Source organism: Anabrus simplex, chromosome 1 (assembly GCF_040414725.1).
Source record: "Anabrus simplex isolate iqAnaSimp1 chromosome 1, ASM4041472v1, whole genome shotgun sequence".
NCBI classification, from domain to species: Eukaryota; Metazoa; Arthropoda; class Insecta; order Orthoptera; family Tettigoniidae; genus Anabrus; species Anabrus simplex.
The window spans coordinates 1,103,017,778-1,103,043,968 of record NC_090265.1 but is presented as its reverse complement, the minus strand read 5'-3'; the positions used below and the strand labels follow the sequence as shown (position 1 = coordinate 1,103,043,968).

At 40.5% G+C, this 26,191-nt stretch overlaps 1 protein-coding gene across 1 annotated transcript in view; it reads right to left on the bottom strand.

Moving 5' to 3' along the window:
* Window positions 1-26,191, bottom strand: part of LOC136876537 (phosrestin-2) — a 455,062-nt gene that overhangs the window by 25,293 nt on the left and 403,578 nt on the right. The window contains exon 6 of the mRNA XM_067150580.2: window positions 1,886-2,033. Within this exon, the coding sequence (XP_067006681.1) occupies window positions 1,886-2,033 (148 nt within the window). The remainder of the gene's footprint in view (window positions 1-1,885; window positions 2,034-26,191) is intronic.

The window sequence follows — 26,191 nt, the reverse complement described above, 5'->3', positions numbered from 1 at the left end:
AATATCAGCATGTAAAATATATCTGATTTTACATTTTGGTGTTTACCGGTAACATTGAAATAGCTATAGATCGTGCCATCTTGTAAAGTAAACTGGAACGTAGTAATTGACACGGAGGCATCCTAAATGACGTCAAATCATACATGGCACATTGTTATTGAGACATACGATATTTATTTATTTATTTATTTATTTATTTATTTATTTATTTATTTATTTATTTATTTATTTATTTATTTATTTATTTATTGCCCCACTAAGTGATGTGGATTTTGAAAGAAGCCGAGGTATCGAAATTTTGCCACAAAAGAGTTATTTAATGTGCAGGAAGACAAAGAAACAGAGATATTCCATCTAAAACACTCTCAAATGCCACCAACTTCAGACGCAATCGAATCCATTGCTATATCTATTTTACTCACCTAACACTAACGACTAACTCATTTCCCCCCTGAGATCATCTACAGATCGAATGTCATGCAAAGGTAAAAATGGTACCACACTCACTGACGGTGAGGCAAGACTAATAATATCAGAAAGCCTCACTGAACTCGCAAAAAAATATTTCCAATCGAACGGGCAGTCCTAACTCCAGGCCTCATGCTATTGTAATATCATGTGCAAGATCTCATGGTCATCTTAATATACCTCTCACCAATTGAGGCAAATTTTGGTCGTCAGTTATGGCCACTTTCTCTGACTGGGTATAGGCAACACTGATTACACCATGTACTAACTAACATAGCTACAGTTCATTATGTTATTTTTGTGCAGCATATTTGCATTTACCCTCTCGCTATTTGACAAATACATTCCTCCTTATCCTATGATATCAGTTCATCCGCTTTCTGTCCCAACTCCACCCAGCCCTATCCCACACACTTAATGAATATAATAATAATAATGCTATTTGCTTTACGTCCCACTAACCACACTTTTACGGTTTTTGGAGACGCCGAGGTGCCGGAATTTAGTCCCGCAGGAGTTCTTTTACGTGCCAGTAAATCTACTGACACGAGGCTGGCGTATTTGAGCACCTTCAAATACCACCGGACTGAGCCAGGATCGAACCTGCCAAGTTGGGGTCAGAAGGCCAGCGCCTCAACCGTCTGAGCCACTCAGCCCGGCATTAATGAATATGGGTGATTTGGAAAGCGCCCAACATAAACTGATTGAAATAAATATGACTGGTTTTGTAGGGATGAAGCCATGGAACTATTATAATTATCATTATTATTATTATTATTATTATTATTATTATTATTATTATTATTATTATTAATACTATTATTATTAAGGAAAGATATGCCGATGAATTTTGAAGATTATAGTCATTTTGAAGATGGACGAACTGTTTAAACAGTCCTGAAATTATTTCGAATTTTTCAGCTTGAACATAATCTTGTCTCTTTTTTGTTAATAAATACGTAAACTATACCAAAATCATTAACCATCGTCTGTGTGGAATTTAGTACATCGAGATAAACATAATCCCAGGTTGGAATATATATAACTTACGCATATTTATAAGATTCCTTACAGTTATAGCATATAACTCATCATCATCGTAAAAAAATTGCAGTTGTCCTAATTATTATTTTTGCCATTCTTTATTAATATGTAAAATGGAAAAGATATTAACAACTAACGACTCACTCGGTTGCATTGGTATTTGAATGCCTACCACTCTGCTATTCTTCTTTCATATAATAACTAAATAAGAACCTTAACAAAAAATTCAAGTTTTATTACACACCACACACTCTAAAAGTCATTTAATAAAAGTAAAATGATGGTTGAGCTTCCTGCGACACATTTTATAACTTAATCCGTCAGCTGTGCATTTAAACTTCAGTACTCTAATTACCAGCTACATCCTACTCACCAACGTACGCTCGGACGTCGTAGCTGGTACCAATAGGAGCCCCGTTGTATTCCTTGGCTGGTACCAATTGTACACTGGGTGGTGCTAGGGGAGTTACTTCCATGGTGAAGGGCCGTGCGTTGGGTCCCAGCCTCCTGACAAGAGCGTCCTGTAATAATAGATAAGGATACTTTAGCTAGAGGTATGACGTACTTGTAACATTAAATTTGCTACACCTTCATTCGATATATCTCATTAAGACTAGCATCCTAAGCACTTTAAATTATACAACTACTCCGATTTCATTTCCGCTATGTAGAAGTAACCTCACATTTTTTTCTAAACCAATGTCACTATAGACTTGAATATTCTCATGTTCACATGATGTTTACTGTATTTCTTTTCAAAATAAAAAATATCAGGCTGCAAGTCTACCCATTAAGACCATAGTAAAATAAAAAATATCATATTTCACGTCTACTCACCATGACCATAAAATAAACTGCTTTCAATGTGTTCATTTTATTGACTCTCACCCTGTCTTGTTATACATTTCAGTATTTAGTTAATTAGTACCATTATTAATGAGCAATAAGGAAGATATTTATGTATGTGCAGGATGTAAACAATTAAGAATATTAAAATATACATTTCCAACTTCTTTGAAAACTGAGAAAAACTAATTAAACAAATAATAGGCAATCAGCTATCTGTACGATAGCCTTCGGTGCAGGTCATCGGTAAATGAATGATAAAATAAATGGAAAAAGTGAAATATAGGAAAGGTATGCGGATATTTATGCCTAGCAAAAGTTTTCTTAGTTTTCATGTACAACTTGTCCGCTGTAAATTCACTTGGCCCAAATAGTTAAATTGGAAACTCATATTTTGGAGACAAGTACTTTAAGCACAACAAATAGTCTAAAGTAATGAAGGACAAGAAAGTGAAGTGAACGTATGTGTATTAAAACACGTACAACAATACTAGTAAAAGAACAGTAGGTGCATGGATCCTTAGTTCTACCAAGATTAAAATTTCTCCTGGGATTTTAAGGCATTCATTCCGTGAATATATATACTTCCATTTATGTAACATGACACAGCTGTATTTAACCTTAAGCTGCCTCCCATTATTTATGCCACCCTTCGCGTTTTCTTATTGTCCGATCAAGCTCCCTTAGTACAAACCTGTTCTCTTACTTCCTCTTCATTGTTAGACGTGAATATCCTTCATTTACGAATATTCCATTTATTTTGGGCTTCTTCCTCTATCACCTATAATTAATTTTAAAAAGTGCTTTTTTCAATATGGTCGATATTTCATAATTCCTCCCATGGTACCATATGCCCACGCAACAACTGACATTACTTCGCTCTTCTCGAGGCAAGTTTGGGCTCGGCAGACACAATGCTTTTCAGTAGTTTCGGCCTATTTGACTAATGTTTATTGATTTTTGAGACCTATATTCTCTACTGATCTCAGAAGGTTGGATGAATATCCCCACAAATCAAACTATCCTTAGGTATGTGCCGGAACAGATCATTATCGACGTTGCGGTAGGTTAAACTTGTCTAGGAGAGCTAAAGTATTAATTTGTGATATATATGTTACAATGTTTCACTAAATTTACTATCACCATGATGCTTGGCCATGAGTTCATCAAAAGTTTCAATGCTCTCCACGGTATGTCAGAATTCAGATTATTTCTCTAATTTTTCCTGAATTCCTGGTACGCTTTCAATTGAACGTTATCAGTACTCTACAACGTTCAGTAAATAGTACCCACGTCCAAAAGAATGCTTTTCAAATCCTCTATCAATACGTGGTCATATTTCTGGCTCCATCCGAATACAATAAATTTGCAGACGAATTTATTCTTATGTCATTGTTTCAGGCCACTGCCACTGTACTAAGGAGAAAAGAGTGTGAGAGACGTGGAATTAGTAATCATGCTAGCTGGTATCAATACCTGTGGCGAGAGGTTAAATTGAATGAAAGATTAACGGCAGGAAAGAACACTTTGTACAAAGCTGTGCGTATGAATCGATCTCGTAGCCTAGTGAGGCGAATGAAGATGAATAATTCACCTAGAAGAATAATGTACATGAGAAGACGAGAAAGATTTAAGAGAACAGCAATATAGATCGTGTTTTCGTGTGTCCGGGGGTAAAGCACTAAGGAACAAATAAAATCATAGTGTTAGATATAATTAGAGGGTTATGGAGCGTTTACAGTTCAATTACAGAAACATGCACAAAGTCATATTCAATAGGTACGAGAAATCCTGACGTGGCTTGTCAAGACGATTGCTGCCTAGCCAAATGGTTTTCAGATGTTATTGGAATTCGACTAGGTCAGCGTTATGACATAGTCAGTCGTACTGGATTACATTCCTGGTCGACACCGCTGTCTCCCAAACCAGGCAGCCCCTCAGGTAGTCTCACGAGATTAAGTGAATACCGATCCAACACTTAGTCTAGAGTTAAAGTCCTTGGACTAGCCGGGGAAGGAACAAAGGTTCTTCGAGTGAGGGGCAGAAATGCGCCCCTACACAATAAGGTGAACTGAACGTTTATAATCCTGCAGCCAACATTACAATATTATTACTGATATAATACAATCTGCATAACATGGTTCGAAGCATGTACAGGTCAAGTAGATTGTGGTAATTCTGTTGTATTATGGGCATGATAACCGACTTATAATCGTTTTGCTTCGTAATATTAATGGAATAAGGAAAAAATATTGAAAAAATGGAAGAATAACCGGGAAATGCGAGGAAGAAGCCATACCCTGCTCCATGTCTGAAGGACCAGCACGGAGAATTTCGGTTCAACGGACCCCAGGTTCTATTCCAATCCTACCTTTTACTTTACACACACCAGATCACACCTCACCACACCACACTGCCACCTCCCACTGAAAAATTCAATAGTTAAATACACCACTCCACATATTGGTGGTGTCAGCAAAGGCTGTGGCCGCAGAACTGGACTAAGTCTGCATGCGTGACACATTTCCCACCGGAATGTAGAGGAGAAAGGAGAAAGGAAAAAGGAAAAAGAAAAAAGGAAAGGAAAATGAAAGTGAATGGCCACGAAATGTTCCCTAAGCCAGGCACCGTCAATCGAGAGCGAAATGCCTTCGGACCCTGTTTGCTCCCCACTCTTGAGGAACGAGAGAGGCTTAGGGAGCAAGTAGGGGAGAAGTAGGAAAAGTACATGACGTAATACGCACTGAAGGTCAGTGGCGCAAAGGTATAGCACATCTTTCTGGACAGGTTAAACTGCGATTCGATACGCGTGAACTCACGTGAGGTGACAGTAGTGTGTTCCCGCCTTTAACCTCACACCACACGACGTTCAAGCCTAGTCGGTAAATGTTGCATTTACTATGGAAGAGAGTTCTACACAGCGTAGACCATCAACGCCACCCAGTGTCAAACCTTCTTGGGAAGAAGAGTGTTTGATACTTCCATAAAATAACACACAAAATGTTTAATATGTAATAACATAGAATCACATTAACAAGTTTAATCTGTAACTCCCTTGTTCCTTATGTCATGCCAACAAGTATGATAAATATGAAGGCTGAGGAAGGATAGCGTTACTAGAAAAAGTTAAAAATACCACATTTGAGGAGGTACGTACATATCATATTAACCTACTCAACTCTATTTATATTATAATGTTTCAGAATTCCTCAAACATGATTTATTTATGTACCGGTATGTATTTTATTGCTGTTGTTCAGATGGTATTTCCGAGCGGCAAGTACAGTACCGCCACGGTATGCAACCCGCCTGTCCGCTGCTCTCTTGTCACGTGACAAACACACGTCCCGAGCGGAGCAAGTAACACCAGCTCCCTAGAGCAACTAGGCCTACGTGATTACGTCTGCCCTAAGCCACACATGGCTAAGATCGTCAGTGGAATCCTAACATAAGTAAGAGGAAGTAGTCGTTCTCATCTTGCGGACCGTCAGGCTTCGACCGAAACGAAGGCCACATACTACCACTAGACACACTCTCCCAGGAGGACTGATCATAGCTGATAATTACTGAAATGGAAGTGGTAGTGTATTTTATGCTAGATCTAATGCTGCAAGTTTCACGCCTAACACTGAGGGCACAACCACAACTAGTAATGTTAGTCAAAGATTAGTGTTGGTAGATATCTGTTTTCCACCTCACCAGCGGAATATCTGCAATACGATTGGCGTACAAATGTCGTGGTTTTATCAACATTCTCACGCATGCCTAACTTTATTTGAATTCCACAGCGAACTATTCATGAACGGAGAAGCTGAAATTGTGCGCTAATAATGTAAATAGAATCAGCTCGGCGAGAGGATTACTGGAATGTGGCGTTCAAATAATTGGGGAGGGAGATTGTTCATGAACATTCTTTTCCTTTCATGCTTTCCTTCCGTCTTTCTTTCTTCAATGAACTTTCTTTTTATTCTTGTTTTCGAATATTTGGTTTTAATGGAATTGTTTGTTGTTGTTGTCATTGTTTTTATATGCAATTTGATTTGTCTTCCTTTTCATACAACTCTGAGTAAGCATTACCACCAGGACATATCTCAATTTTATTGTATTTAATAGTAATTATTATTATTATTATTATTAATATTATATTACATCCAAACAAATTTAAACAACGATTTGTTCCTAAACTATCTCTTATAGTATTCATAAAGCGGCGTGTCTACGGTTAAACGCAAGCTTGCATTTATAGGTGACTGTTTATATCATGATGTCGTATTCATAGGTAAAGGATCTTCAGTTTTAGGAGGAATTTGTAGCACAGAGACTTTTCATAAAAAAATCGACGTGATTTCCGGAATTAATTTAACTGCAACCTCTTTGGGGGGTATTCATATATTTATTTATTTACTATTTGTTTAACATTGCACTGACACATGGAAGGTTTTCCGGCGCCGCAAGGATAAGAAAGGGCTAGGACTGGGAAGGTAGCGGCCGTGGCCTTAATTAAGGTACAGCCCCAGGATTTGCCTGGTGTGAATATGGGACACAATGAAAGCCGTTTCCCATCCTTCCACCGCCGAAAACCTTCGATGTCTTAATGCGACGTTAAACCACTGTAAAAACAAATATTACACAGGGAATGTTCCGTGCTTCGGTTTGTCCCAGAAGCAAAAGTATAGCCTAGGGCCAAATAACAATGCTAAACCTACTCAATAATCAATTTATAAACACGAATCTTTAATACTATGATTGTATTTATGTACTTTACCTACTTAGCCCCGTTTACTGACACAGGGTCTGCGATGAGGTGGGATGAAATTATATTTCATAATTTTACAGCCGGATGCCCTTCCCCTCCTCAGGCGAGGAGCTAACGAACACGAAATGCATGATGGTGAATGAAATTGGAGGAAACCACCTGTTGCCTTTATATAGGAACTGTCCCATCATTTGACTGGAAATGAAAATAGTTAACCACAGAAAAACAATCCTCACTGCAACTGAGTGCAGAGCTTGGCTCCATTGCCATAGCTCATTAACATGCACGGCCTTTCCGCTCGGTAAATTTCAATACTCCCATTAATGTGGCTAATTTTGCTATTTTGGAATGGTAACGTCCCGTGGCTTTTGCTTTTTGTTTCGTGTGACTTACTTCTTTCTTTCTTTCTTTCCTTCTTTCTTTCTTTCTCAATTCGTTAACCCCCCAGGGTTGGTTTTTCCTCGGACTCTGCGACAAATCCCAGCTTTACCGTCCTAAGGGCAGTGTCCTCGAGCGTGAGAATTTGGGTCGTGGGATACAACTGGGGAGGAAGACCAGTACCTCGCCCAGATGGCCTTTCCTGCTATGCTGAACAGGGTCCTGCGGGGAACTGGAGGATTGGAAGGGATAGGCAAGGAATAGAGAAGCAAGCGGCCGTGGCCTTAAGTACTATCCTGGCATTTACCTGGAGGAAAAGTGGGAAACCACGGAAAACCACTTCGAGGATGGCTGAGGTGGAAATCTAACCCCCTTCTACTCAATTGACTTTCCGAGTCTGAGTGAACCACATTCCAGCCCTCGTACCAGTTTTCAATTTTGTGGCAGAGCCGTGAACCGAACCCGGGCTTCTGGAGGTGACAGCTAATCACGCTAACCACTACACCACAGTTGCCGACATGTGACTTACTCTGAAGCAAATTATATCGACTGAGGTACATCAGCTTAATTTAATGGCAACAGAACAAAAATACTTAGTGCATCGTCAGTGAAAGAGCAGAGTAAACATCAATCATAAACCCTATCCATCATCTACTGTACCTTCAGTGTTATTCATAGCACTTCAGCCACATTCTATCCTCTTAAAACTTAAAGTTATTGCACACACAGTGTAATATAATAAAAATAGGTTTTAATTTATTTGATGTCCACAACTTTTAAATGGGAACAATAAATGCAACCCGTATTGAGCACTTCGGACTTGCATGTACTAACATTTGTACGTGGGCAAGAAGTATCTGCAGTTTTGCTGTGATTGTCTTTGGGATACCGAGCTCGATAGCTGCAGTCGCTTAAGTGCGGCCAGCATCCAGTAATCGGGAGATAGTGGGTTCGAGCCCCACTGTCGGCAGCCCTGAGGATGGTTTTCCGTGGTTTCCCATTTTCACACCAGGCAAATGCCGGGGCTGTACCTTAATTAAGGCCACGGCCGCTTCCTTCCAAATCCTAGGCCTTTCCTATCCCATCGTCGCCATAAGACATATCTGTGTCGGTGCGACGTAAAGCAAATAGCAAAAAAAAAAAAAAAAAATCTTTCGGTTGGTTCTATAGCGTTGTGTGCTCACCAGCCGCTAGATTGCACCGTTGTCTACGTCTGTGGTAGGTTTCGCAGTTAACAGAAAAGTACAGCTTGCGCAGTTGCGACGTAAAAATGGTCGCGCCACTGTCTGTTTGCACCAAGGAAGAACAGCATTCCATAATCCGTTTTCTCCGATCTGAGGGTGTAACCAGGAGTGAAAATTCATAGAAGACTTTCAGCACGGTACGGGGACAATGTCCTGCCGTAGCGAAGTGTTTACCACTGGATTAAACAGGTCAAAAGGGGTCGCACGAGCGTGAAGGATGAGGAAATATCCAGGCGTATATCTACAGCCGTAACTGATGCCAATATTGAACAAGCGTGTGATATGATCCTGAATAACAGACAAGTACACTGTTGATGACTTGGGAAACCATATGCACCTTAGCCAAGTTTCTGCCTATGAAATCATGCATTACAGACTTAACTATCACAAAGTCTGTTCGAGAAGGGTTCCAGAGCAACTTATTGGAGAGCAGAAGCGCAATCATGTGAGATCAGTCAGCACCTACTGGACCAACATGCTAACGAAGGAGAAACGTTTCTGAAACGGATCATCACTGGAAATGAAACATGGGTTCACCACTTCGAACCAGATAGCAAACGTCAGGGCATGGAATGGAAGTATCCCGGATCCCCAGTCAAAAAGAAATTTAGGGGTCAATCTTCTGCAAGAATAGTGATGCTCACAGTCTTTTTGGGACTCTCAAGGGCCAATCCTGGAATATTACCAGGAAAAGGAGAAAACAGTGAACAGTGGACGTTACAGTGATATGCTGGTAAACAAGCTGAAACGTGTAATACGCAACAAACGCTGAGGCCTATTGTCGGGAGGGGCTCTTTAGTTGCATTACAATGCACGTCCACATACCTCTACCCACGCCGCTCAAACTCTTCAGGTGCTGCGTTTTGAGGTGTTGGAGCATCCTGCTTACAGTCCCGATCTAGACCCGTCAGATTACCACCTGTTTGGTGCAGTCAAAAAGGGCGTCCATTCAGCACCGATCAACAGGTGAAGGAAGCGGTATATAGTGGCTTGCTGCGCAACCAAAAGCTTTTTTTTTTTTTTTTTTTTTTTGCAGAGGGTATCACAAAGCCTGTGAAACGGTGCATTGAAAATCAGGGTGACTATACTGAAAAAATGCTATCAATTAAAATATGTACTCTCTTTTGTAATAAACTGTTAAAAAATGATTGCCGATACTTATTGACTTGCCCTCGTACAATTTCCGTCAACGGCCGTAGCCGTGTTGAAACACCGGATCCCGTGCGATCTACGAAGTTAAGCAATATTGTGCGTGGTCAAGATTTGGAATGGGTTGCTACGACTGCTGATGGGGGATAAGGGAATGGAGGAGCGGAAAGGAACTGGCCACCCTACCGCACGTAAACTCCGGCTCAGGCACACCTCCGCGGAGGTTCGGACCCGCCTTCGGGGAGAATACATACACCCTTACCTTACCGTACAATTTCCTTAGTTTTTACTAATCCTTCCTTTCGGTTCAAAATCTTTCATATATCTTCTACGTTTTGGTGTACTTCTTCGCTTCTACTTTGAAACACGTAATGGGGTTTGATGAAAATAGCAAAATTATCAGTAATTTGCAAATAACGGAAAGGATTTTAGTAAATGACGTATAATATTTAATGCTAATGAAAATAAACTTACTTTAAATATGATATACCGTACGTTTCTTTTAGGGAAACCTCTGCGTGGGCAGAGACATGTCATAAGAGTCAATCAAAATAAAGGGCTAGGTTCAGAAGATCTGCTGGTAACTTGCGCTCTTTTAGGAGTCTACATTTAGTACTACTTTTTTACTCGTAAACAAATCGCAATAGATTATCATCATATTCGAGATGTTCTTCAATAACACACATTAGTGTACCAGTTACCGTACAGTCTCTCAAGGCCAGATAACTGATCAAAATACCGGGCGAGTTGGCCATGCGCGAAGAGGCGCGTGGTTGTGAGCTTGCATCCGGGAGATCGTGGGTTCGAATCCCACTGTCGGCAACCTTGAAGATGGTTTTCCGTGGTTTCCCATTTTCACACCAGGCAAATGCTGGGGCTGTACCTTAATTAAGGCCACGGCCGCTTCCTTCCAACTCCTAGGCCTTTCCTATCCCATCGTCGTCATAAGACCTATCTGTGTCGGTGCAACGTAAAGCCCGTAGCAAAAACGGATCACAATGATTCATTTTCGGCTAACACGAATGCCAGTATTTCACATATCGTTAGCCTGTTCTAATACCACGTATCTCACAATACTCTTCCTATCTATTATTTTCTTTAAGACTGGTCACACCTCCCAGGCACATATGGATATGCAGTCCTTCAAAACAAATTTCGTTGTGTTTATTTTCCCATGCGTATATGTAAATGAAAATGAACCTTATCCTACCGTACTATAGGAATGGTCCGCCTCAGTCGTGTAGTGGTTAGTGTGATTAGCTGCCACCACCAGAGACCCGGGTTCGTTTCCCAGCTCTGCCACGAAATTTGAAAAGTGGTACGAGGACTGGAACGGGGTTCACTGAGACTCGAGAGGTGAACTGAGTAGAGGGAGGTTGGGTGCCCACCTCAGCCTTCCTCGAGGTGGTTTTCCGTGGTTTCCCACTTCCCCCTCATGCAAATGCCAGAATTGCACCTAAGGCCACGACCGTTTCCTTCCTTCTTCCTTGTCTAACCCTTCCAATCTCTCCCACCGGGCGAGTTGGCCGAGTGGACAGGGCACGCGGCTGTGAGCTTGCATCCGGAAGATGGGGGTTCGAATCCCTTTTTTGGCAGCCCTGAAGATGGTTTTTCGTGGTTTCCCATTTTCACACCAGGCAAATGTTGCGGTTGTACCTTAATAAAGTCCACGGCCACTTCCTTCCAACTCCTAGGCCTTTCCTATCTCATCGTCGCCATAAGATCTATCTGTGTTGGTGCGACGTAAAGCAACTAGCCAATCTCCCCATGTTGAGCATAGCAGGCGAAGCCACCTGGGCCAGGTTGTATCCCCGACCCAAAGTCTCACGCTCCAGGACACTGCCCTTGAGGCGGAAGAGATGGTACCCCTCGCTGAATCCGAAGGAAAAACTAACGCTGGAGGGTAAACGGATAAAGAAAGAAGGAAAGAAGAAGACTGTAGGAATGTATGTTTGCGTGATGTACGTATTTACGCACTCCTACCAAGAGGCTCATTTTCTATTACACATAAGCATAGGGAATTTGTTCTGAAAGGCTGCATATCCAAATGTGGATGGGAAAAGAGACCAGTTTTAAGGAAAGTAAAGAATAGAAACGGCATTGTCAGATACGTGGTACTGGAACTAGGCCATCGATATTAATTCCGTAAACTGTTATGAATATACCCGCCTGTGACTGTGAGAGCTGCTCTCCGCCTGCCGTTCACTTGGGGGCAGACTCGTCAACACTATGACGTATGTATCGCCTTCCTGCAGCGCCAAGTACAATGGAACAAGCATGTTCCTCTGTTGACTTTATCAGACATGACAGCTGTCACTGACAGAACACATGCTTCTCATTAGTCGCAGGATGCATGTTAGAAAATCATGGACCTTACAATATCTCAACAGCGCGTTGATCATAGCCTAATTTATGCAGTAGTTCAACATGCGAGACTGAAAATTTAAATTGTACCGTATATTTCGTTCAACTTATGATCATAAGTTGTTAAAATCGGCAATGGTGCCGTTCAGGAAACCTTCTGCATGGACAATGACATGTTAGAAGAGTCAATCATAATAAGAGGGGTTATATTCAGAAGATCTAAACTCGTTAAAATTTTAGTCGAGAGTTGAAAATAATAATGAGAAGAAGAACAAGATGCTATTAATTAATTATAGCACATAATATGACAAAAGTAGTTTGAAATTAGTGATTGGTTTCACGAAGAAACAAGTAGCCTATGGAGACATGTCGTTATTATTTGAAAAGCATTTAATCTTGTGGTCTTCATTTATAACAGTGATCAACGCTACAGTTAAATATCTCCTGAAGTAGCTTGTATAGGATAGCTGCCACAGTACGTGCTGTAATATTTGGCTTTAAATGTAAAGTATAGTGACCTAACTGTCAGATAAACAAAGGATACAGACTATTATTGCCCACACATGGACATACAAGAATGAGTTTTCATTTTATTCAATTATATGCCACAGCCTGGCTCCTTGACTGAATGGTTAGCGTAGCAGACTTTGCTTCATAGGACACCTGGTTTGATTCCCGGCCGGTCCATTTTTTAACTACCTATGATTAGTTCGTCTATCTCGGGGACAGGATGATTGTGTTGGAACTAATATATATGTCTCCATTTACACACAACACACTTATGACACTACCAGCCACCACAGACACACGCAATAGTAAATGGATCCTTACGTATAGAGATAATGTTAGGAAGGGCATCCGGCCAAATCCACACAATGAGCCGATCCCAAGAATCTTTGGAAAGGTTGGAAAGAAGAAGAAATGCCAGGGGGGACTCTCGGAACATCTGTATCACATAGCATTCCTTAAAGTGCGGTTTTCCCAGGAGGTCTGAATTACTAGACCTAGACCTATATGAACAGTATTATTGACAGAAATCTCTAAACGGGCTTATTGAAATACCATCACCCTCCAAAACTATAGAAAAGTGGCGATAAAAGGGTCCTTGAGCATCTCGACATCCTGAAGTTAATAACATTTCAATTCGTAAAGTGTGTAAAAATCTCAGAAATTCTAAAAAATAATTTTGGCTAATATTTCTTCATTATAAACTACAATTGATTTCATTACGTGTTGTGATATATTGCATTATATTCCAGTACATACATACATAAAGACCGAGTGAGATGGTTACATAGTACCTAGGTACAGTTCACGTCATTGTTAGCTTACAGTACATTCGGGAGATGGCGGGTTAGAACCACACTATCGGCAGCTCTGGGTTTCCTGACGTTCCCCATTTTTATACGAGGCATATGCTGGGTCTGTACCTCAATTAAAACCACGGATATTTTCTTCCCATTCCTATCCCTGTCGCCAAAAGACCTGTCGGTGTAGATGCGACGTAAAACAGTTCACAAAATATCATCTAGTAAGATCGCATAAGAACACGTATTTGTTTGTTGTTAGATTTCGCGAAAAAAATATGTGTTTTTGCCCTGAAATCTGTTTGAGATATTAATAGTGATTTTAGCCAAGGAACAAGAATAGTATTCATTTCATAATGGTTATATCAAGTAGTGGAGAATACGAACTCTTGTGAAATAGACGACCTGAGAGTTCGTGTTTTCTTTTCGCAATAGTGTGCTTTTAAGAGAGAAGTGAAAACAATATTACTTGAATAAAGTTCTATTCATCAAAGCCTATATTAGAAGCGAAGTTCACATGCGTATGTATTTGCTCGACAGCCGATTCTGGCACATTCCATTTAAACTCAATGTCCGTAGTTCAAACATTAAATCCAATTTTATATAATATTTTGAAAAAGGACAATAAATGCAGGCTGGATCGTCATCATTACCATTGATGTAATCGTCCACTTCATCACTTCCATGAACTCCTAGGATAAATTGTAACGTTTCATGTCGAATATCATATCTCCTGTTATATTAAATAAATTAAATAATCCTCTAATTCAGAGTACATTCGTAGTGTAACGGTTAACACTATTAGCTTCTATCCTCAGAAACACGGATTCCATTACCGGTTTCGTCAAAAATTTAAGATTCTCAGGTGAACTAGTATCTGGTTAAAATGGTGCATATAGATTGCCTCCACTGGGTGGAGAGAGGTGATCCTAAAATGAGCTGAACCACCCCGTGACGAAGAAACGAAATTACTTAACAATACAGAGAAGTTATTTAGAAAACAGTTTATGTACGATATAGAATATGGAATCATGGTCATTTTTTTTCTATCTACATCAGAACGAAAATTGGATCACCAAAATAATTAACGTACCTTCCTTTTGAGCGATATAATTTCAACTAATGCTTTGCTAACAAGTTAGACAGCTTATGAGTAGCACCAGTTGTTCTTGGTAGCAGCTGCAATCTGCTTCTATACGCTTGGGCAGTCTTACACCATTACATACATCACAAAATAGTGTTGTTCCCCACATAAGACTGTATGCCTCTATAAATGAACTAAACACCTCCAAAACTGCCTGTAAACAGACAAAACTGCCGCCTGTATTCTTTCCACGTTCCTTTCCAAGAAAATTTTAACTGGAGATTTCATCCTTCCATTCCCAAATTTTCCCTTGCTATTAATTATTTGTGATACTCTAAAAATGAATTCATAAATCATCCAATTTCTTCAAATCTCCTTTCATGATCTCCCCCAATCCGATAGCTCTTTCATAAATAAGACTTAATTCCATCTTTACTGGTTGCCTTTAGGTCACTCTTTAACATGTCGTAAATTAATTACAGAATTGTGAATATTACGATTAATTCTCTTTTCAAAATTGAAGTGTGCGGCCGAATACCCATGTTGAGTATTTGGTGGAGTGTATACGGACATGATTTCCATGAGTTCATGGTTCAGGGTACTTAGAGGGGTTAGACAAGGGTGTAATCTTTCACCTTTATTGTTCGTAGTTTACATGGATCATCTACTGAAAGGTATAAAGTGGTAGGAAAAGATTCAGTTAGGTTAAAATGTAGTAAGCAGTCTGGCCTATGCTGACGACTTGGTCTTAATAGCAGATTACACCGAAAGCCTGCAGTCTAATATCTTGGAACATGAAAATAGGTGCAATGAGTATGATATGAAAATTAGCTTTTCAAAGACTAGACTGATGTCAGTAGGTTAGAACTCCAAGAGAACTGAATGTCAGACTGGTGATACAATGCTGGAACAGGTATTTTAAGTATTTAGGATGTGTGTTCCCCCAGGGTGCTAGTACAATAAGTGAGATTGAATCACGGTGCAGTAAAGCTAATGCAGTGAGCTCGCAGTTGCGATCAAGAGTATTCTGTAAAAAGGAATTCACCTCCTTCCGGACGAAACTATCCTTGCATCGGTCTGCTTTCAGGCCAACTTTGCTTTACGAGAGCGAAAGCTGGGTTGATTCAGGATATCTTATTCATACGTTAGGAGTAACAGACATGAAAGTAGCGAGAATGAGTGCTGGTACAAATAGGTGGGAACAATGACAGGAGGGTACTGGAAATGAGTAGGTAAAGGCTAAGTTAGGAATGAACGCGATGTATGAAATTGTACGCATAAAGCAGCTTCAGTGGTGAGGCGAATGAAGGAGGATAGGTTACCTCGGATAATAGTGGACTCTGTAATGAAGGGTAAGAGAAGTAAAGGGAGACAAAGATGACGATGGTTAGACTAAGTTTCTAACGATTTAAAGATAAAAGGTACAGAACTAAATGAGGCCACAACACTAGTTGTAAATAGAGGATTGTGGCAACGTGTAGTTAATTCACAGAGGCTTGCAGACTGAACGCTGAGAGGCATAACCTTCTATAATGATTATAAATGTGTGTATGTATGTTAGAGAATTAGCTTGTGCGGAATAAGGGTCTACGTGCGCACTTACCTACCGCCAGGCATACTGAAGCTCTCCGACCTTTTTAACTCGAAACACGCCGGGTGTAACATAAACCCTTATTCGGCCGCACGCTTCAGCTGTATTTCGGACAAAATTAATACTAGGCTTTCAGTAGTTCTGTTCCTGAAAAGCTCCGATTAAAGCGCACCATTTAAAGACCGTAATCGACTGTGATGTACTGTCAACTACCTCCATCATCAAATTTTATCTTATTTAATCCTTGTATTGAAACGTACTATTCTGGCTCTCTAGTTCCGATTCCTAGTCCTAAAAACGGCTACCTTCAGAGGGTTTTCCCGAGTCGCCTTCCTGGATAATTCTGGTGTAGATATTTTATTTGGTGGAGCATTCTTGTTTAGTATATTACTGTACTTCAAGTTCTCATTCAATTTAGGCAATATTTCAAGAAGGACAACTTATTATTTAAAAAACTAGGTCAGGCGTCTATTAAGCAGTTAGAGCGGAGTTCAAAAAGTAACATCGTAATTTAGCACTATCAAAGTTTATTTAGGAAATCGCTAGTGTATCTCAACGCCGCACTAGGTAGTGCTTGTTCATTTCTCGCTCAATCGCACTTAGACTGCTAAACCAATTGTCCTGAAATTTGGTATGGATCAGTTAAATACAAGCCTACCCCAATTTTTCAATAACTAACTTTTGTTACATGATGGCCATTAATACGTAGGTTTTTACTGAACTTAAACAGGTTTTATGCCCTAAAAGAAAATGGACAAATACTTAGTCCTCTCTCACGACATAAAGACCAAGATGTGTACTTAGAGTTCAGTTTCCTACAAAATGAACACAGTATTTGTGACTCTAAAGATTCTACGGAATTCAGCGTTTACGTGTTAAAACACGTGCTCCAGAGCACACGCTGTTCGTCTGGTTCCTGTTAGGTCCTGCTAATTCAGATTGGACAACAAAGTTGTTATTTAAAAACTATAAGTAAGAGAGGGTTGTAAATAGAAGTCAGTGACATCGTTAAATATCGGCCCGGCAAAAACGGGTACGTTCTGCTTCAGATGTGTTTTGCCAGTAGCTTTACGTCGCACCAACAGAGATAGGTGTTATGGCGACTGTGGGACAGGAAAGAGCTTGGAGAGGAAGGAAGCAGCCGTGGCCTTAATTAAGGTACACACCGGGTGAGTTGGCCGTGCGTGGAGAGGCGCGCGGCTGTGAGCTTGCATCCGGGAGATAGTAGGTTTGAATCCCACTATCGGCAGCCCTGAAGATGGTTTTCCGTGGTTTCCCATTTTCACACCAGGCAAATGCTGGGGCTGTACCTTAATTAAGGCCACGGCCGCTTCCTTCCAACTCCTAGGCCTTTCCTATCCCATCGTCGCCATAAGACCTATCTGTGTCGGTGCGACGTAAAGCCCCTAGCAAAAAAAATTAAGGTACAGTCCCAGCATGAGCCTGGTGTAAAATGGGGAAAAAAGGAAAACCATTTTCAAGGCTGACGACAGTGGGATTCGAACGCACTAGCTCCCGAATACTGGATACTGGCCACACTTATACGAGTGCAGCTATCGAGCTCGGTGCTTCAGAATATAGACTAGGCCTATGTCTATATTGACATGTATAAAAGAACGTTATTTGCAATAATTTTGCGTGACAATGAGTGATAATGAGAATGAATGTCCAATAGAAAATATAGGCAACTGGTGTGGCATCAGTGAAAATGTATAAAATATTTATTTATTTATTTATTTATTTATTTATTTATTTATTTATTTATTTATTTATTTATTTATTTATTTATTTATTTATTTATTTATTTATTTATTTATTTATTTATTTATTTATTTATTTATTTATTTATTTATTAAGACCTAAATTGGAAGTGGCCAAATTTGTGTCTTCATTTAATATAGTATATTTTGTAGTTAAAGACATGTATGAGCAGAATGAGTAGCTCAGACGGTAGAGCATTGACCTTCTGAGCCCATCTTGACAAGTTCGATACTGGCTCAGTTCGGATGTATCCAAATGACGGTAGATTTACTGGCCCTAAAACAACTCCTGCGGGACTAAATTCCGCCAGTTCAGCGTCTCCAAAAAATTATACTTAGTGGGACGTAAAATAATAATACTTAAATGGTAACATCGGGACTAAATTAAATTATTTCTGTCTGGTATCGGGGATAATGATAATTTATCTCAAGCGTATTAATCCTGACAGTGGCTGAGGATAAACGTTGCTATAAATTACATTTTTATATGCTCTGCTACGGAAGGTAACGTGCAGGCGTAATATTTCTGCAGTTGAAAAATGGCAACACCTGAAAGTACAGTAGAAAGGTAAATCCTGAAGCTTTCAATTCCTGTAACGTAAGTCAGGTAACGGAATTACTGGTAGACTAGGCACTCATATGCAATGAAATTAATTTCTTTGTACCTAAAGTTTTAATTTGTTGTTATTTTGATCTGAGTCACTTCAACGCAAAAGAACCTAAAATAGACGAAAACAAACATTGCTGCATTTTATTGGTGACATTTATATGATCGTCTAGTTATGAGTACAACCAGTGTAAATATCTTTCTTCCCTTCTTAATCTGTTCACCCTCTAGGGTTGGTTTTTCCCTCGGACTCAGCGAGGGATCCCACCTCTACCGCCTCAAGGGCAGTGTCCTGGAACGTCAGACATCGGGTCAGAGGATACAACCGTGGAAGAGGGCCAGTAACTCGCCCAGGCGGCCTCATCTCCTATGCTGAACAGGGGCCTTGTGGGAGGGGGGGTGGGAAGATTGGAAGAGATAGACAAGGAAGAGGGAAGGAAGCGGCCGTGGCCTTAAGTTAGGTACCAACCTATATTTGCTTGGAGGAGACGTGGGAAACCACAGAAAACCACTTCTAGGATGGTTGAGGTGGGAATCGAACCCATCTCTACTCAGTTGACCTCCCAAGGCTGAGTGGACCTCGTTCCAGCCCTCGTACCACTTTTCAAATTTCGTGGCAGAGCCGAGAATCGAACCCAGTCCTCCGGGGGTGCCAGCTAATCACGCTAACCACTACACGACAGAGGCGGCAGCGTAAATTTAATTAGTATTATTTTAATATCATTTTATGAACTAGTGACTGTACGGACAAACAAATGAACTGTTACGACTTTTGACCAATGCACATTCATAGTATATTACATTTTAGTGATAAGTAAAACTGTATGTGTTGTGTTCAGTAAACTATACTTTTCGTGTCCAATACACCCCTCATAACGATTTCTACCCAGTCAGGTAGCCTACAGAAACTGGAGCGTGGTTGGTCAGCGTAACAACATTCCTTGATTTCGTACTCGGGTCTGCTGCATGCCGTATGAGACAGCTCCTCATTGACCTCCAAACGTTGAGTGAACATCGTTCCAACCTTCAGCCCAGGTTTGAAATCCTTAAACGAGCTGAGTAATCGAAGCCAGGCCCTTCGGACAAGAGAAAGACAACCTACTTCTCCATCATGGAAATGCTGCTTAGCTAAAATAGTTCAATTAGCATACAATTTTCAGTATCATACGACATTTCTGAGAGAGTTTGAAACCGAAGAAATTGAAAATTTAATTTCGTTCTCCTAATTATATTTGGAAGTCCTAAACTTGTTCTCATTTAGACGTTGCACATGAATGTTTAAATTATTAAAATATTGTGTCAGTCACTTTAAGGCGCTCATAAAATCAAGGTTCTGGAATATTTTGTTTGAATAATATACTGTCTTGAATGATTCAATTAACAACCCCGAATGTCGTCAAGGAGACAGTTGATAGCAATGAGAAGAGCAGGTTTACCCTAGTTACCGATCAAATTTGCACGAGGTAATGACACAAGAATTGCTCTGGAACGTAATAATGAAGAACTAGAGACAGACTGGCAACAAGAAATTTCAATAGCAATAAGCATTGTCAGACGATTTTCCAAGGGATATGGTACGGCAGGGTGGCAACCACCAGCTCAGTGAAAGCAACAGTACGCCTTCCTTCGTCCACTTTTTCGAAATAGGTCTACGTTCTCGTAGGAAGTTATCTTCCGAGTGTTCGGTCATTTTTCATATGGTCCATAGTTACAGTATGTCATTAAAGTTTAAATTCTTCGTGTTAACGTGATGTCAATGTGATGACCGTTTTGGTTTATGCACATTCGGTCAAGGTGTTCAAGAGATCGTCTTGCGCGCTGAAGCATTCCAAGTGTAATTGCTCGGCAGGCGTTTGTGATGAGTTGCCGGAGCTGGTCGGAGTTTTCTGGCTCTTGAACGTAAACGACGTACTTAAAATTCCCCACAAGAAGAATTCTTAACGGCGTCAAATCCGGTGATCTGGCGGGCCAAGAAACAGGGCCTCCTGGTCCTAACCATTTTTCTGACAGTTCCTCGTTCAGATGGTTACGAACGGGCAAAGTCGAATGTGGTGGAGTTGCATCCTGTTGAAACTACATCGTCAAACCATCGTGCAAAGGGCAAATCCTCCAGCAGCTGTGGGAGATCCTGACGCAGAAAGCGCAGGCAGCGTGGGCCCGTCCTGAGGTCCTCAAAGAAGTAAGGTCCAATCAGGCGATTTCCCAAGATTCCACACCTAACATTCACTCCCCATCGTACAGTACTTGATGGGCCGCCTGTCGCACCCAGTGAAGATTGTCCGGACTCCAATAGTGCTTGTTGTGACGATTGCTATAGAAGTGCGATTCGTTTGAGAATAAGATAGACCTAAGTGATACGAATGCTGCATCATTTTCCAGCCTACCTAATAGCACCAACAGAACTCCATTCGAGCTTCGAAATCCCGCCCATAAAGCACTTGGTGTAGCTCAAGGTGGTATTGTCATTGTAGTATTCGCCAGACGGACGGCGGCTGGTGTTCATCTGTCGAGCAATCGCCCATGTACTGATATGTGGATTATTACGAGCTGCCTTCAGAATGGCCTCTTCTGTTTCACCCGAAGCAGTGGGCCTATCGCGGACTGGTTGGAAATCATGCCTCTTGTCCTTAGGCGTCTTTCAACACGGCAGAATGTCGTAGCAGCGGGGTGTCGCCTGTCGGGATACCGTTCCTGGTACAGACGTAGTGCCTCGCACGCGTTTTGAATTGCTTCCGCATAAATGAGTAGCATGTAACGTATTCCTCTGTGGAAAACATGCCGAATGACAGCAGAGATTACAGTACATTCAGGCCCCAACCAACGGAGTATGCGCAGGGCACTAGATGAACAACAGCGTCATTCCACTGTTTGAATGTGTCAAACGTGGGCCTGTGTTTACGTATTCAAACACCATACAGGTGCAATAATATTTGAACGATGCAGGATTCAAACGCCGTTGACACATTCCGTTCATAGCGAGGTGAACGCCTAACCACATCCGCTACGCTACATTGCTGGGAACATGTTGGTAGTACGATGAGAGCAGAGTACACACGCCATCCGATTCGGTGTTTAAAACATTAATTACTGCTCTGTTACCTAATTTTATGCATTGATTGTCCTCTTCGTTACACCCGGTCACGAGGCATGACACATTAGTTACATGGTAAAAGGACGTTGCTACATGATTTCTAGGCGTCATGTTTTGCAAACAGATGATATAAGATTTCGCTAGGGTTTAGAATCGTGTGCAAAACGTGTTCACTGAACATTAGTACCATACAGTACGCCTGCAGGGGAATAGCACCCCTATAACCGTGTGCACGTTAGTTGGGCTGCATCAAACTATATTGGAAGGGGCTTCTGAATCACACTGTATATCCACTTCTGAACTATTTTTCTTCTCTGTAGAAAATAACATATTAGTAGGGTGAAAAATACCACACTCCGAAACGGTGAGGATATAAATAGACGTTTTCTTCCCTTTATCACAAAATATGTTTAAATTTTCGATCAAGAATAATTGGAAAATTTGTGTTACCAACATATGAAAATTTCACGTTTTGACTTTTGCTTCCAAGTCTATTCGAACACAACGACAGTGCTTCACTTTGCACCCCTTGCTTTAAAAATATTAGATGTGATAATTATTCATAGTTCCACCTAAACCCACCAGCCTCACTTTTTAAAGGTTATCAACAGCATTAATACGAAACGTCTAACCGAACGAGACTGTTAAATGTAATATGGTTGAGGTAGACAGCTGTAACGGTGGATGTCAAAACAAAAAGGGAAGTTGAGATTGCAAAGCAGCGAGTGCCTTCAGTGGTTGATTACGACGCGACGTGGACAAAGACTAATATTGTGAAACGGAAAACGACGGAGCTCTGTTAGAGAATGAATGTGAGAGCTTACGTAATCTGTGTAGAAAATGGGAGTGTAAGTGACTTGGTAGCTTCTCTTTGATGTTAGAGGGCGTGTAGTGTATTCAGAACCTAGTAGGTATGTTAGTAAGTTAACTCTGCTGCCAAGGGGTAAATTTAAGCAACTCTATAAGGCTTCACAGAGATATATTTTATGCCACTCTATACCTTTCACGCCCCTTTCAGATCGTACCGATTCCAGAAAGCTTTGTGCTCTTGTTACTGTATGAACATCCTTTAATTTATTTATATTTTCTCATGGTTTAAAGTTGAACTAACACATCGAAGGTTTTTGGTGGAGCAAGGACAAGAAAGGAATAGGAATGGGAAGGTAGCGGACATGGCCTTATTTATGATACATTAACAGCATTTGCCTGGTGAGAAAATCGGAAAACACGGAAAACCATCCTTAGGGTTGCCGATGGTAAGATTCGAACCCAGCATCTCCCGAATGCAAGCTCATAGCTACGAAACCCTAATCGCAAGGCTAACTGGCTCGGTTCTTAAAAACTGGTAACCTCGCACTTGCAAGTAGTTCTAAAGTTTACGGGTGTTGGAACCATAAAAGAATTCTTCCAAAATTTTACATGTCAATTCCCTAAAATAAATGAATTTAAAGAGTTGCAGTTGCGTATCATTTCTTGAGAAACCTTTTCAACTCGAAGACAGATGACTTCATTTTTCACACGCGGATGACGTGTTTGAGGTGGATTGCATTTCAGTGCATCGTTGTATAAGTAAGAATAATAATTAACTGTGATAGCACTTTCTAGCATTTGCCATTTTCATACAATATTTACGTACGTCTCTCCGGTGAACAAATACAGTGAGAATTTTTATCAATGCTTTAATATAATTTACAAAATTAAATAGGCCGTATCAGAGGCAAGGATGCAAGGATAATGGCGTAGGATTCATCTTTGTGGCTGAAATTTTTTTGAATATACTGTATTTTAAAAATTGTAATAACTATAACTGTTGGTAGTCAGATATGGTCTGAGGCAATATCACAGCGTCTTTTTTGTCATTTAGAACTAATTCCACTCCACAGGCTCCACAGACGCCGTAGAAGTGCTGGGCTGTACGTCCCGCTGCGGGAACGTTTTTATATTGCGAAGCCGATCCTCTCTGGCACATTCTGCCGTAGATTTATTGAACTTATTTGATCCCTCGTATTTCCTTCTGTCCTCCTAATTGCGTTTACGGTAGTTTCTGGTCCAATGAGACCGGAATTTAAATTTAGCACAATTTTTGAACTTTCGATGACCTGGTCGTAAAATTATGGAAGTTATGGAGATTAATGTTAGCTAGTAAGATAAATTTATATGAAACAAATGTAAAGATAGCACTTGCAACACTAGAGCACTGCGGAGTCGTGAACTTTGCAAATTTTACTGTATCGCCACAATATGAATTTCAACACAAAATGGCCATTATGTCACCGATTATTAAAACCAGTTTCAATGAATATTTTATCCTTCGCCTTTTTAACTGCTGATCAGCTGTTTTGATATCATTTATAGTTGTAATGTTATGAAGTCGAATTATTCTATCGTCTGATGCTCGAAATTCTACGAGGAGCGCAGTTCACGAACGAAACGGAAGGGGTATTCTACTTCAGGAAAGGTCACTGATTCAAACTAGTGCCAAAGTGTTTGTCACTGCTTGGAAAAACGTCGTTTAATTCCAATTCAGCTAACGTGTATAAAATATCTAAATATTCTAAAATTCTAACTAATAGAATTTCTGAGAATTTAAATTGGTATTTACAACATTGCTGAGATGAAATATGGATGTATCACAGAATGTTCAAGACCCCATGGGTGGACCACTTTTACAACGAGAAGGTACCAGGTTGAGCTCATTATCACGTTTCAACCTTGTCCTCGGGCTCTACATTAATTCATCCATTTAACAGCTCATCAACCTCGTTAAGAAGGTACTATAACACTAGCAGAACCTGGGGGTCCATCTGCATTAATGCCACACTCAGGAATCGGAATTGTACACTGTTAGTAATTGTACCGGGCGGTACACCTCTACACCGTTTATTTAAAAGTTGCGCCAGTTGAAACTCCTCTTCTGGAGGAAGGTTGAACTTTATCTATTCTATTAATTCTCTACTTTCTCAGAAGATGTCACCACGTGGAAAATTTTGAGTTTTTGAACTGTGTCACTTTTGATGTGTTTTTGTTTCGCTTGAAGTAAGAAGTGTGAACTTTCTCTTCTAGAGGACACTACTGAAGATCAACAATAGCGCACCCTAGTGCGGAGTCAAAGAACTATTTTGTTGGAGAAATTTTTATTTCAAAAGTTTGTTTCTTGTTAAATTTCTTTCTGTTATTGTTTAAGTTGGCTGTATACCCCTCTTTTTCCCCTTGTTTTAGATTTATCCAATCCCGAATTTCTTTTAGTAATTTCTGACCAATCTGGTGTATCTTCCCCCAACTTGTATCTGTTGCGGGGTCCTATCCAATAAAAACATTGTGGGCGGGTGTTTTCATTCCCCTAACGCCTAGAAACTTCCGCGAGAGTATATAAACTGCTGATTCTAGGGTCTCCGGGCCACTTCTGTTCCATCTTTCAGTGTATTAAGTACATAGCAGGAGGCGGGAAGCGCCTCTTTCCTCGGCGGCGGTCAACAATAAGGTATTGGCCGATTAATAAATTCTTTCTTTTCTTGCTCAGCAGTTTAACTTTCGGGGCGGGTTCTAAGCGTTCAACCATGTAACCTTTTCCTAAAATGTAAAAACAACTGGTATCTATTCTATTTTAAAACGACATATCGGGATAGAGAGTGCTTAACCCTCTCGAGCTCCCACTCACATCGTCTTGAGGTGAACTTATTCTCTCAACCTATTCTTCCGTAATGTAATGTAAATTGCTATTAAGTCACCTCTGTAGTATGGGATTAGCCCTTGTAATAACGGCCTAGTGCCAAAGTAGGTTTTAAAATCAAAGTGTATTAGGAGTGCAAGTTCGCCTCCTCTCAAATTGTTTTAGAGGTCATTCAATTAACCTGCTTTTCATTTAATAGACCTCAGTAGATTGGGTATTTTACCCCTGTGTTTATGTCCGTTGAGGACAACTTGAAGGTGGAGTTTGGTGTGGCCTAGGAGAGGCTTAAATTAAAGAGCGTGTGGCTCTTTTGGAAACGGAGTGTTGTATGCCTCGAGGAGGCTTTACTGTGTAATTTGGAGCAAGTGCTCCAGGGTTTGATTGGGGTCTTCTGCCCCTTTGTTAAAATTTGTATATCGGAAAGTTGGGCTAGTTGCTCAAAATTGTGAACTCAGGGCTCGAAGCCCAAACTCTGTAATCCCTGTAATTGTACATTTCAAATTGTGTTTCGGCTACTAAGTACCTGTTCTTTGTTATTACTTAATATTGAAAAGGAAATATAACCTTGTTAACTTTTACATTAACTTTGATTCCGTAGTTTGAGACCCATTCACGCCCGCACCTTCTTACACCTCTACCTACCACCAAAACACGGTAACAAGTGGTAGCAGAGCGTGGTTGAATGGGTCTCAATTTAGCCCCTTTTGACTGCTAAACATTGTTTGTTCCGAACTCTAACCATTTTCTCAGTTGCTGGAATTTTTTGATTTTTTCCAAGTTGTTCTGTCATCATGCCCGGCCCTCGCGATGTTCTCCTTCTTAACTATTTGCG